The following is a 12903-nucleotide window of genomic DNA, read 5'->3' as shown; positions in this document are numbered from 1 at the left end:
CCCCGTGTTGCTCAGATACCCCCCCCCGTGTCGCTCAGATACCCCCCACGTCCCTCAGATACACCCGCGTCCTTCAGATACCCCCCCATCTCCCTCAGACACCCCAGTCTCCCTCAGATACCCCCACCTTCTCCCCGTCTCCCTCAATCCCTACCTACCCCCCGTCTCCCTCAATCCCCAACTACCCACCTTCTCCCCGTCTCCCTCAATCCCCACCTACCCACCTTCTCACCATCTCCCTCAATCCCCACCTACCCACCTTTAACCCGTCTCCCTCAATCCCCACCTACCCACCTACCCCCCGTCTCCCTCAATCCCCACCTACCCACCTTCTCACCATCTCCCTCAATCCCCACCTACCCACCTTCTCACCATCTCCCTCAATCCCCACCTACCCACCTTCTCCCCATCTCCCTCAATCCCCACCTACCCACCTTCTCGCCATCTCCCTCAATCCCCACCTACCCACCTTCACCCCGTCTCCCTCAATCCCCACCTACCCACCTTCTCATCTCCCTCAATCCCCACCCACTCTTGTCACTCAGGTAAAGGGCTCGGATAGACGGCTGGATGACAGGGGTCAGAGCAATGGGAGGTTTGAGGCTTGGTGGGAGTCAGAGGGAGAGAACGGAATGGAAGATGGAGAAAGGGAGGGTGAGAAAGAGCATAAGAGAGAGAGACAAAGTGTGATGGAAGCAGAGGGAGAGGTTGTGAGAGAGAGAAAGACAGAGAGAGATAGAGAGATGGAGACAGAGAGAGGTAGTGAGGGAGGCAGAGGGAGAGGCAGAGAGATAGATGTTTAGAGAGAGAGAGTGAGAGAATGTGACAGAGATGGAGAGAGAGGTAAAAAGAGACAGACAGAGAGTGAGACAGAGTGAGTGGGGTGGAGAGATAGAATGAGACAGAGAGGGAGAGAGAGTGAGACAGAGAGAGAAACAGAGATGGACATAGGCAATAAGAGAGAGAGGGAGAGTGAGAGAGGGACAGAGAGAGAGAGAAAGAGAGAGAGAGAGAGAGACAGAGAGAGAGACAGAGAGAGAGAGAAACAGGGAGATGGAGTAGGAGAGGAAGAGAGGGAGAGAGAAAGATAGAGGCAGAGAGAGAGACAGAAAGAGATATAGAGAGACAGAGGGAGAGAGAGAAAGACAGAGAGAGAGAGAGACAGAGAGAGAAACAGAGCAAGAGGGGGAGAGAGACAGAGAGAGGCAGAAAGAAATAGACAGAGGGAGAGAGATGGAGAGCAACAGAGAGAGAGACAGCAAAATTGAGAGAGACAGAGAGAGAAACAGAGTGACAGAGAGAGATTCGAGAGGAAGAGGGAGAGAGAGAGAGATAGATGGTTAGAGAGAGAGAGAGTTAAAAAAAGAGACAGAGAGAGTGAGGCAGAGAGAGGGAGAGAGAAAGATAGAAATGGAGAGAGACAGAGCCAGAGAAACAAAGAGAGAGGCAGAGACAGAGATTTGAGAGAAAGAGGGAGAGAGAGAGATGGATGGTTAGAGAGAGAGAGAGAGAGGTAAAAAGAGACAGAGAGGGACAGAGCGAGACAGAGAGAGAAATGGAGAGAGAGAGAGACAAAGCAAGAGAGAGAAAGAGGGAGAGAGAGAAAGAGAGAGAGATAGTGAGAGAGACAGAGACAGAGCGAACGAGAGAGAGAGGGAGAGTGAGAGAGAAGGAAAGACAGAGAGGGAGACAGCGCGAAAGAGACAGAGAGGGACATAGGAAAAGAAAGAGAGAGAGAGAGAAAGAGAGAGAGACAGAGAGAGACTGAGAGCAAGAGACAGACAAAGACAGAGACAGAGGAAGAGAGGGAGAGAGACAGACAAAGACAGAGAGAGGCAGAACGAGATAGACAGAGGGAGAGAAATGGAGAGCAAGAGAGAGAGAGACAGCAAAATTGAGAGAGACAGAGAGAGAAACAGAGTGACAAAGAGAGATTCGAGAGGAAGAGGGAGAGAGAGAGAGATAGATGGTTAGAGAGAGAGAGAGGTAAAAAAGAGACAGAGAGAGTGAGGCAGAGAGAGGGAGAGAGAAAAATAGAAATGGAGAGAGACAGAGCCAGAGAAACAAAGAGAGAGTGAGAGAGACAGAGAGAGAGAGAGACAGAGATTAGAGGGGAAGAGGGAAAGAGGGAGAGATAGAGGGAGAGAGAGACAGAGAGAGAGATATATGGTTAAAGAGAGAGAGAGACAGTGCGACAGAGATGGAGAGAGAGGTAAAATGAGACAGACAGAGAGGGACAGAGAGACAGTGGGTGGAAGAGATACAGAGTGGGGCAGAAAAAGAGAGAGAGAGAATGTGATAGAGAGACAGAGAGAAACGGAGAGAGACAGAGCGAGAGAGAGAAAGAGAGAGAGAGAAAGAGAGCGAGACAGTGAGAGACAGAGAGAGAGAGCGAGAGAGAGGGAAAGACAGAGAGAGGGAGACGGCACGAGAGAGACAGAGAGGGACATAGGAAAAGAAAGAGAGAGGTGGAGTGAGAGAGAGAGCAAGAGAGAGAGAGAGAGACAGAGAGAGAGAGACAGAGAGATAGAGAGAGAGACAGAGAAAGACAGAGACAGAGAAACAGAGAGGGAGAGAGACAGAGAAAGAGAGAGAGGCAGAAAGAGATAGACAGAGGGAGAGAGATGGAGAGAGACAGATAGAGAGAGACAGAGATTAGAGTGGAAGGGGGAGGGAGAGAGAGAGAGGGAGAGAGATGGATGGTTAGAGAGAGAGAGAGGTAAAAAGAGACAGCGAGTGAGGCAGAGAGAGGGAGAGAGAAAGACAGAAATGGAGAGAGACAGTCAGAGGGAGAAATAAAGAGAGAGAGAGAGACAGCGATTATTGGGGAAGAGGGAAAGAGGGAGAGATAGAGGGACAGAGAGATAGAGGGAGAGAGATAGATGCTTAGAGAGAGAGAGGTAAAAAGAGATAGAGAGAGTGAGGCAGAGAGAGATAGAGACAGAGAAATGGAGAGAGACAGAGATAGAGAGACGGAGAGAGAGCGAGAGAGAGCGAGAGAGAGAGACAGAGAGAGAGACAGAGAGAGAGACAGAGAGAGAGACAGAGAGAGAGACAGAGAGAGAGACAGAGAGAGAGACAGAGAGAGAGACAGAGAGAGAGACAGAGAGAGAGACAGAGAGAGAGACAGAGAGAGAGACAGAGAGAGAGACAGAGAGAGAGAGACAGAGAGAGAGAGACAGAGAGAGAGAGACAGAGAGAGAGAGACAGAGAGAGAGAGAGAGACAAGAGACAGAGAGAGAGAGACGAGGAGAAACAGACAGAGAGAGTGAGGCAGAGAGAGATAGAGATAGAGAAATGGAGAGAGACAGAGATAGAGAGAGAAACACAGAGACAGAGAGAAAGAGAGATGGAGAAATGGAGAGAGAAAAAGAAAGAGACGCAGAGAGAGAGACAGAGAAATAGAAAGAGAAACTGAGAGAGCGACAGACAGAGAAAGAGAGACAGAGAAGGAGACAGAGAGAGAGAGAGAGACAGAGATTAGAGGGGAAGAGGGAAAGAGGGAGAGATAAAGGGAGAGAAAGAGATAGATGGTTAAACAGTGAGAGAGAGTGCGACAGAGATGGAGAGAGAGGTTCAGAGAGAGAGAGAGACAGAGAGAAACAGAGAGAGAGACAGAGAGAGACAGTGAGAGAGAGGGAAAGACAGAGAGAGGGAGACAGAACGAAAGAGACAGAAAGGGACATAGGTAAAGAGAGAGAGATGGAGTGTGAGAGAGGGGCAGAGAGAGAGAGAAAAAGGGAGAGAGGCAGAGGCGGAAACAGATAGACAGGGAGACAGTGACGGAGAGAGGAAGAGGGGGAGAAAGACAGGTAGAGAAAGAGAGTGAGGCAGAAAGAGAGATAGACAGAGGGAGAGAGATGGAGAGCAACAGAGACACAGAGAGAGACATAGAGAGAGAGGGAGGGAGAGATACAGAGTGAGACAGAGAAATAGAAGCAAAGAGAGATCGAGACAGAGAGAGAGTGAGGCAGAGAGAGGCAGACAAATGGAGAGAGAGAGACAGAGAAATGGAGAGAGAGAGAGAGAGAGACAGAGAGAGAATGACAGAGAGACAGAGAAGGAGACAGAGAGAGACAGAGAGAGAGAGACAGAGAAATGGAGAGAGACAGAGATAGACAGAGAAACACAGAAAGACAGAGGGAGAGACAGAGACAGACAGGGAGAGAGAGACAGGGGGAGACAGAGTGAGAGACGGAGAGAGACAGAGAGACAGAAACAGAGAGATAGTGAGACAGAGAGATAGTGAGACAGAGACATAGTGAGGCAGGAAGAGAGTGATGCAGAGAGAGAGAGGGACAGAGAAATGAAGAGAGAGACAGAGATAGAGATAGAAAGACAGAGAGAGAGAGAGAGAGCGAGGCTGAAAGAGAGAGAGGCAGAGAGCGACAGAGAAAGAGAGAGAGACAGAGAGAGAGAGATGGAGAGAGAGAGAACGAGAGACAGATGGAGAGAGAAAGAGACAGAGAGAGAGGGAGGGAGAGATACAGAGTGAGACAGAGAAAGAGAGGCAAAGAGAGATCGAGACAGAGAGAGAGTGAAGGAGAGAGAGGCAGAGTGAGGGACAGAGAAATGGAGAGAGAGAGACAGAAAGACAGAGACAGAGAGAGAAACACAGAGAAACAGAGAAATAGAGGGAGAGACAGAGAGGCAGAGAAGGAGACAGAAAGAGGGAGAGAGAGAGACAGACTGAGAGAGAGACTGAGAGAGAGTTGGAGTGAGAGAGAGACTGAGAGACAGATAGAGAGAGAGACAGAGACAGACAGATGGAGAGAGAGAGAACGAGAGAGAGAGAGTGAGGCAGAGAGAGGCAGAGACCGAGAGACGGAGAAATAGTGACAGAGACAAAGAGAGATGGAGTAAGAGAGAGACACAGACAGAGACAGAGAGAGAGAGCGAGACAGAGAGAGACAGAGATGGAGAGAGAGACAATGACAGAAAGAGAGAAAGACAGAGAGACTGAGACAGAGAGAGAGACAGACAGAGACAGAGAGAGACAGAGGGAGAGAGACAGACAGACAGAGAGAGACACAGAGAGAGAGACAGAGAGAGGGAGGCAGAGAGAGAGAGACACACAGAGAGAGAGAGAGACAGAGGAAGAGAAAGAGAGACAGAGTGAGAGAGAAGGAGACAGAGAGAGAGACAGAGAGAGAGGAAGAGAGAGAGACAGAGAGGGACACAGAGAAAGAGTGAGACAGAGAGATAGAAAGAGTGAGAGAGAGCGAGAGACAGAGGGAGAGAGAGAGACAGAGAAATAGAAAGAGAGTCTGAGAAAGAGAGATTGAGAGAGAAAGCAAGACAGAGAGAGTGAGACTGAGTGAGACAGAGATGGAGAGAGACAATAACAGAAAGAGAGACAGAAAGGGAGAGAGAGATAAGGAGACAGACAGAGAGAGAGACAGAGAGAGAGAGAGAGAGAGAGAGACAGATTAGAGAGAGAGACAGATTAGAGAGAGAGACAGATTAGAGAGAGAGAGAGAGACAGAGAGAGAGAGACAGAGAGAGAGAGACAGAGAGAGAGAGACAGAGAGAGAGAGACAGAGAGAGAGAGACAGAGAGAGAGAGAGAGAGACAGAGAGAGAGACAGAGAGAGAGAGAGACAGAGAGAGAGAGAGACAGAGACAGAGACAGAGAGAGAGAGGGAGTGAGATGGGCAACACCTGATGACAGGAGCCGAACCCCACCTCTCTCCCTCTCTCTCCTTCTCTCTCTCCCTCTCCCTCTCTGTCTCTCTCCCCTCTCACTCTCAATCTCTCACTCTGCCCTTCTCAATCTCTTTCTCTCTGTCTGTCTCGTTCTCTCTCCCTCTCCTTCCCTCTCTCCCTGCATCTCTCTCTCTCTCATCCGCCTCTTCCTCCCTTTCTCCCTCTCTCTCTCTCCCACCTCTTTCTCCCTCTCTCTCCTCCCTGTCTCTCTCTCTCACTCTCTCCTGCTCTCTCTCCGTCTCTCTCTCTCTCTCTCCCTGCATCTCTCTCTCCCACCTCTTTCTCCATCTCTCCCTCCCTGTGTCTCTCTCTCACTCTCTCCCGCTCTCTCTGTCCCTGCCTCTCTCTCTCTCTCCCAAATCTTCCTCCCTCTCTCCCTCCCTGCCTCTCTCTCCCTCTCTCTCCATCTCTCTATCTCACTCTCTCCCTCTCTCTTTCTCTCCCTCTCTCCATTCTCTTCTCCGCTCCAGGAGCCGCTCGCTGCCGCTAACGCCTGTTCTCTCCCCTCCCATCCCCGGCTCCCTCTCTCTCTCTCCCTCTCTCTCCGGCGTGGAGCAGGGATCAACGCCCAGGCTCGAAGGCTCCAGCGCAGCCGGGCGCGGGTGTGCAGCGGAGAAGGGACGCCCCAGGCAGAAGCAGCCACCCTCCGGCGCAGCATCAGCGAGGCCAACCTCAGCGGGCAGCGCAAGCGGGAGCGGAAGGGGGTGAAGAGCGTGCTGGTCCTGGACGGAGGGGCGGCCGCACAGGCTGACGCCAAGGAGGCCGACAACGGGCGTCAGGGTCTCACTTTCGAGAACGTGGCCCAGAGTCTCGTCCGGCCGCCAACCAACCTCCCCTACTTCCTGGTGCTGCAGGGACATGATCAGGAAAAGGTGAGAACCACACGGAGTTAGATACAGAGTAAAGCTCCCTCTACACTGTCCCCATCAAACACTCCCAGGACAGGTACAGCACGGGGTTAGATACAGAGTAAAGCTCCCTCTACACTGTCCCCATCAAACACTCCCAGGACAGGTACAGCACGGGGTTAGATACAGAGTAAAGCTCCCTCTACACTGTCCCCATCAAACACTCCCAGGACAGGTACAGCACGGGGTTAGATACAGAGTAAACCTCCCTCTACACTGTCCCCATCAAACACTCCCAGGACAGGTACAGCACGGGGTTAGATACAGAGTAAATCTCCCTCTACACTGTCCCCATCAAACACTCCCAGGACAGGTACAGCACGGGGTTAGATACAGAGTAAAGCTCCCTCTACACCGTCCCCATCAAACACTCCCAGGACAGGTACAGCACGGGTTAGATACAAAGTAAATCTCCCTCTACACCGTCCCCATCAAACACTCCCAGGACAGGTACAGCACGGGGTTAGATACAGAGTAAATCTCCCTCTACACTGTCCCCATCAAACACTCCCAGGACAGGTACAGCACGGGGTTAGATACAGAGTAAAGCTCCCTCTCCACTTTCCACATCAAACACTCCCAGGACAGGTACAGCACGGGGTTAGATACAGAGTAAATCTCCCTCTACACCGTCCCCATCAAACACTCACAGGACAGGTACAGCACGGGGTTAGATACAGAGTAAAGCTCCCTCTACACTGTCCCCATCAAACACTCCCAGGACAGGTACAGCACGGGGTTAGATACAGAGTAAATCTCCCTCTACACTGTCCCCATCAAACACTCCCAGGACAGGTACAGCACGGGGTTAGATACAGAGTAAATATCCCTCTACACTGTCCCCATCAAACACTCCCAGGACAGTTACAGCACGGGGTTAGATACAGAGTAAATCTCCCTCTACACTGTCCCCATCAAACACTCCCAGGACAGGTGCAGCACGGGGTTAGATACAGAGTAAATCTCCCTCTACACTGTGCCCATCAAACACTCCCAGGACAGGTACAGCACGGGGTTAGATACAGAGTAAATCTCCCTCTACACTGTCCCCATCAAACACTCCCAGGACAGGTACAGCACGGGGTTAGATACAGAGTAAAGCTCCCTCTACACTGTCCCCATCAAACACTCCCAGGACAGGTACAGCACGGGGTTAGATACAGAGTAAATCTCCCTCTACACCGTCCCCATCAAACACTCCCAGGACAGGTACAGCACGGGGTTAGATACAGAGTAAATCTCCCTCTACACCGTCCCCATCAAACACTCCCAGGACAGGTACAGCACGGGGTTAGATACAGAGTTGAGCTCCCTCTACACTGTCCCCATCAAACACTCCCAGGACAGGTACAGCACGGGGTTAGATACAGAGTTGAGCTCCCTCTACACTGTCCCCATCAAACACTCCCAGGACAGGTACAGCACGGGGTTAGATACAGAGTAAATCTCCCTCTACACCGTCCCCATCAAACACTCCCAGGACAGGTACAGCACGGGGTTAGATACAGAGTTGAGCTCCCTCTACACTGTCCCCATCAAACACTCCCAGGACAGGTACAGCACGGGGTTAGATACAGAGTAAAGCTCCCTCTACACTGTCCCCATCAAACACTCCCAGGACAGGAACAGCACGGGGTTAGGATACAGAGTAAATCTCCCTCTACACTGTCCCCATCAAACACTCCCAGGACAGGTACAGCACGGGGTTAGATACAGAGTAAATCTCCCTCTACACTGTCCCCATCAAACACTCCCAGGACAGATACAGCACGGGGTTAGATACAGAGTAAAGCTCCCTCTACACTGTCCCCATCAAACACTCCCAGGACAGGTACAGCACGGGGTTAGATACAGAGTAAAGCTCCCTCTACACTGTCCCCATCAAACACTCCCAGGACAGGTACAGCACGGGGTTAGATACAGAGTAAATCTCCCTCTACACCATCCCCATCAAACACTCCCAGGACAGGTAGAGCACGGGGTTAGATACAGAGTAAATCTCCCTCTACACTGTCCCCATCAAACACTCCCAGGACAGGTAGAGCACGGGGTTAGATACAGAGTAAATCTCCCTCTACACTTTCAATATCAAACACTCCCAGGACAGGTACAGCACGGGGTTAGATACAGAGTAAATCTCCCTCTACACTTTCAATATCAAACACTCCCAGGACAGGTACAGCACGGGGTTAGATACAGAGTAAATCTCCCTCTACACTGTCCCCATCAAACACTCCCAGGACAGGTACAGCACGGGGTTAGATACAGAGTAAAGCTCCCTCTACACCATCCCCATCAAACACTCCCAGGACAGGTACAGCACGGGGTTAGATACAGAGTAAATCTCCCTCTACACTTTCAATATCAAACACTCCCAAGACAGGTACAGCACGGGGTTAGATACAGAGTAAATCTCCCTCTACACTGTCCCCGTCAAACACTCCCAGGACAGGTACAGCACGGGGTTAGATACAGAGTAAAGCTCCCTCTACACCATCCCCATCAAACACTCCCAGGACAGGTACAGCACGGGGTTAGATACAGAGTAAAGCTCCCTCTACACCATCCCCATCAAACACTCCCAGGACAGGTACAGCACGGGGTTAGATACAGAGTAAATCTCCCTCTACACTTTCAATATCAAACACTCCCAAGACAGGTACAGCACGGGGTTAGATACAGAGTAAATCTCCCTCTACACTGTCCCCATCAAACACTCCCAGGACAGGTACAGCACGGGGTTAGATACAGAGTAAAGCTCCCTCTACACCATCCCCATCAAACACTCCCAGGACAGGTACAGCACGGGGTTAGATACAGAGTAAATCTCCCTCTACACTGTCCCCATCAAACACTCCCAGGGCAGGTACAGCACGGGGTTAGATACAGAGTAAATCTCCCTCTACACTGTCCCCATCAAACACTCCCAGGACAGGTACAGCACGGGGTTAGATACAGAGTTAAGCTCCCTCCACACTGTCCCCATCAAACACTCCCAGGACAGGTACAGCACGGGGTTAGATACAGAGTAAATCTCCCTCTACACTGTCCCCATCAAACACTCCCAGGACAGGTACAGCACGGGGTTAGATACAGAGTTGAGCTCCCTCTACACTGTCCCCATCAAACACTCCCAGGACAGGTACAGCACGGGGTTAGATACAGAGTAAAGCTCCCTCTACACTGTCCCCATCAAACATTCCCAGGACAGGTACAGCACGGGGTTAGATACAGAGTTGAGCTCCCTCTACACTGTCCCCATCAAACACTCCCAGGACAGGTACAGCACGGGGTTAGATACAGAGTAAATCTCCCTCTACACTGTCCCCATCAAACACTCCCAGGACAGGTACAGCACGGGGTTAGATACAGAGTAAATCTCCCTCTACACTGTCCCCATCAAACACTCCCAGGACAGGTACAGCACGGGGTTAGATACAGAGTTGAGCTCCCTCTACACTGTCCCCATCAAACACTCCCAGGACAGGTACAGCACGGGGTTAGATACAGAGTTGAGCTCCCTCTACACTGTCCCCATCAAACACTCCCAGGACAGGTACAGCACGGGGTTAGATACAGAGTAAATCTCCCTGTACACTGTCCCCATCAAACACTCCCAGGACAGGTACAGCACGGGGTTAGATACAGAGTTGAGCTCCCTCTACACTGTCCCCATCAAAAACTCCCAGGACAGGTACAGCACGGGGTTAGATACAAAGTAAAGCTCCCTCTACACTGTCCCCATCAAACACTCCCAGGACAGGTACAGCACGGGGTTAGATATAGAGTAAATCTCCCTCTACACTGTCCCCATCAAACACTCCCAGGACAGGTACAGCACGGGGTTAGATACAGAGTAAATCTCCCTCTACACTGTCCCCATCAAACACTCCCAGGACAGGTACAGCACGGGGTTAGATACAGAGTAAATCTCCCTCTACACCGTCCCCATCAAACACTCCCAGGACAGGTACAGCACGGGGTTAGATACAGAGTAAAGCTCCCTCTACACTGTCCCCATCAAACACTCCCAGGACAGGTACAGCACGGGGTTAGATACAGAGTAAATCTCCCTCTACACCTTCCCCATCAAACACTCCCAGGACAGGTAGAGCACGGGGTTAGATACAGAGTAAATCTCCCTCTACACCTTCCCCATCAAACACTCCCAGGACAGGTACAGCACGGGGTTAGATACAGAGTTGAGCTCCCTCTACACTGTCCCCATCAAACACTCCCAGGACAGGTACAGCACGGGGTTAGATACAGAGTAAATCTCCCTCTACACCGTCCCCATCAAACACTCCCAGGACAGGTACAGCACGGGGTTAGATACAGAGTAAATCTCCCTCTACACTGTCCCCATCAAACACTCCCAGGACAGGTACAGCACGGGGTTAGATACAGAGTGTGGCTCCCTCTACACTGTCCCCATCAAACACTCCCAGGACAGGTACAGCACGGGGTTAGATACAGAGTAAATCTCCCTCTACACCGTCCCCATCAAACACTCCCAGGACAGGTACAGCACGGGGTTAGATACAGAGTAAATCTCCCTCTACACTGTCCCCATCAAACACTCCCAGGACAGGTACAGCACGGGGTTAGATACAGAGTTGAGCTCCCTCTACACTGTCCCCATCAAACACTCCCAGGACAGGTACAGCACGGGGTTAGATACAGAGTTGAGCTCCCTCTACACTGTCCGGCCTGGAGCGTCCCTGTGCTGATCTCTCTCTCTCTCTCTCTCTCTCCCCCACCCTTGCCCCTTGCAGGATCTGGTGCTGCACCTGATGACCGGGAGTCGACACACCTTCGGCCGAGGAGGGGGGCCGCCCGGCCCGGAGCAAGCGGACACCCCTCTGTCCGCCCCCGACCTGCTGCCCGTACACTGCTGCGTGGCCCGGCCCCCGAGCGGCCCCGAGGGCCGGCGGGGCAACCGTCCGACCCCGACCCCGACCCCGACCCCGCCCCCGCCGCCGGCGGCCCGCGTGCGGCCCCTGGCCGGCGCCCGGGTCACCCTCAACGGGGGCCTGCTGCTGGGCGAGTCGGAGCTGCGCTCGGGGGACCTGCTCGGCCTCGGCGACCACTACCTGCTGATGTACCGCGAGCCGGGCCTGGCCGGCTCCGGCCGGCCCTCCTGGCTACCCTCCCCGGTCCCGGTCCCGGCCCCGCCCCCGGCCCCGCCCCCGGCCCCGCCCCCGGCCACGCCCCCGGGCCCGACCACGCCCCCGAACCCGGGCCCGGCCCCGCCCCCGCCCCGGGCCTTCCCCTTCTTCTCCTGCCTGCTGTGCGGCCGGGCCCTGCCGGAGGAGGGCGAGGCCCAGCGGGCCTACCTGAGCAGCCGCCAGCCCCTGCTGAGGTTCAGGCCCGAGGCCGACGAGGAGGAGGCCCTGCTGGCGGAGATCGCCCGGGGGGCCGAGGTGGGCGGGGCCGGCGGGGGCGGGGCCGGCGGGGGCGGGGGCGGGGCCGGGGCCTACAACCTGGCTCCGGCCTACCTCTTCGCCATCTGCCTCCAGTCCACCGCCACCGCCAACGCCGCCGGCGGCCTGGGGCCCGGACAGATGACCGCCCTGCTGACCCGGACAGCCAACGTGGTCAAGAGGACGGCCTGGGTGAGTGGCAGGGGACTCGGGTTGGTGGGTGGGGGAGGGGAGGGGAGGGGAGGGGGGAGGGGAGGGGGCTGGGTCTGTAGGGGCCAGCAACTCTGCAACCCCACCCCCACCACCCTCGCTCCTTCCGCAAATCACTTTATAACTCTGCAACCCCACCACCCTCGCTCCTTCCGCAAATCACTTTATAACTCTGCAACCCCACCCCCACCACCGTCACTCCTTCCGCAAATCACTTTATAACTCTGCAACCCCACCCCCACCACCCTCGCTCCTTCCGCAAATCACTTTATAACTCTGCAACCCCACCACCCTCGCTCCTTCCGCAAATCACTTCATAACTCTGCAACCCCACCCCCACCACCGTCACTCCTTCCGCTAATCACTTTATAACTCTGCAACCTCCCCCCACCCTCGCTCCTTCCGCAAATCACTTTATAACTCTGCAACCTCCCCCCACCCTCGCTCCTTCCGCAAATCACTTTATAACTCTGCATCCCCACCACCCTCCTCTCCCCCCACCCTCGCTCCTTCCGCAAATCACTTTATAACTCTGCAACCCACCCCGACCCTCGCTCCTTCCGCAAATCACTTTATAACTCTGCAACCCCACCACCGTCACTCCTTCCGCAAATCACTTTATAACTCTGCAACCTCCCCCCACCCTCGCTCCTTCCG

At 53.5% G+C, this 12903-nt stretch overlaps 1 protein-coding gene across 1 annotated transcript in view; it reads left to right on the top strand.

Annotated features, from left to right (window-relative positions):
* The window catches only part of LOC121275222 (ras-interacting protein 1-like), a gene marked incomplete at its 3' end in the record, with an annotated part of 47486 nt that extends 35258 nt beyond the window's left edge, over positions 1-12228 (top strand). The window contains exons 3-4 of the mRNA XM_041182645.1: positions 6264-6577; positions 11389-12228. Of these exons, the coding sequence (XP_041038579.1) occupies positions 6264-6577; positions 11389-12228 (1154 nt within the window). The remainder of the gene's footprint in view (positions 1-6263; positions 6578-11388) is intronic.
* Between the last annotated feature and the right edge of the window lie 675 nt (positions 12229-12903).

The sequence above is a fragment of the Carcharodon carcharias genome, unplaced genomic scaffold (genome assembly GCF_017639515.1).
Source record: "Carcharodon carcharias isolate sCarCar2 unplaced genomic scaffold, sCarCar2.pri scaffold_951_ctg1, whole genome shotgun sequence".
In the NCBI taxonomy this organism is placed as follows: Eukaryota; Metazoa; Chordata; class Chondrichthyes; order Lamniformes; family Lamnidae; genus Carcharodon; species Carcharodon carcharias.
This window is presented reverse-complemented; position numbering and strand designations above follow the sequence as displayed.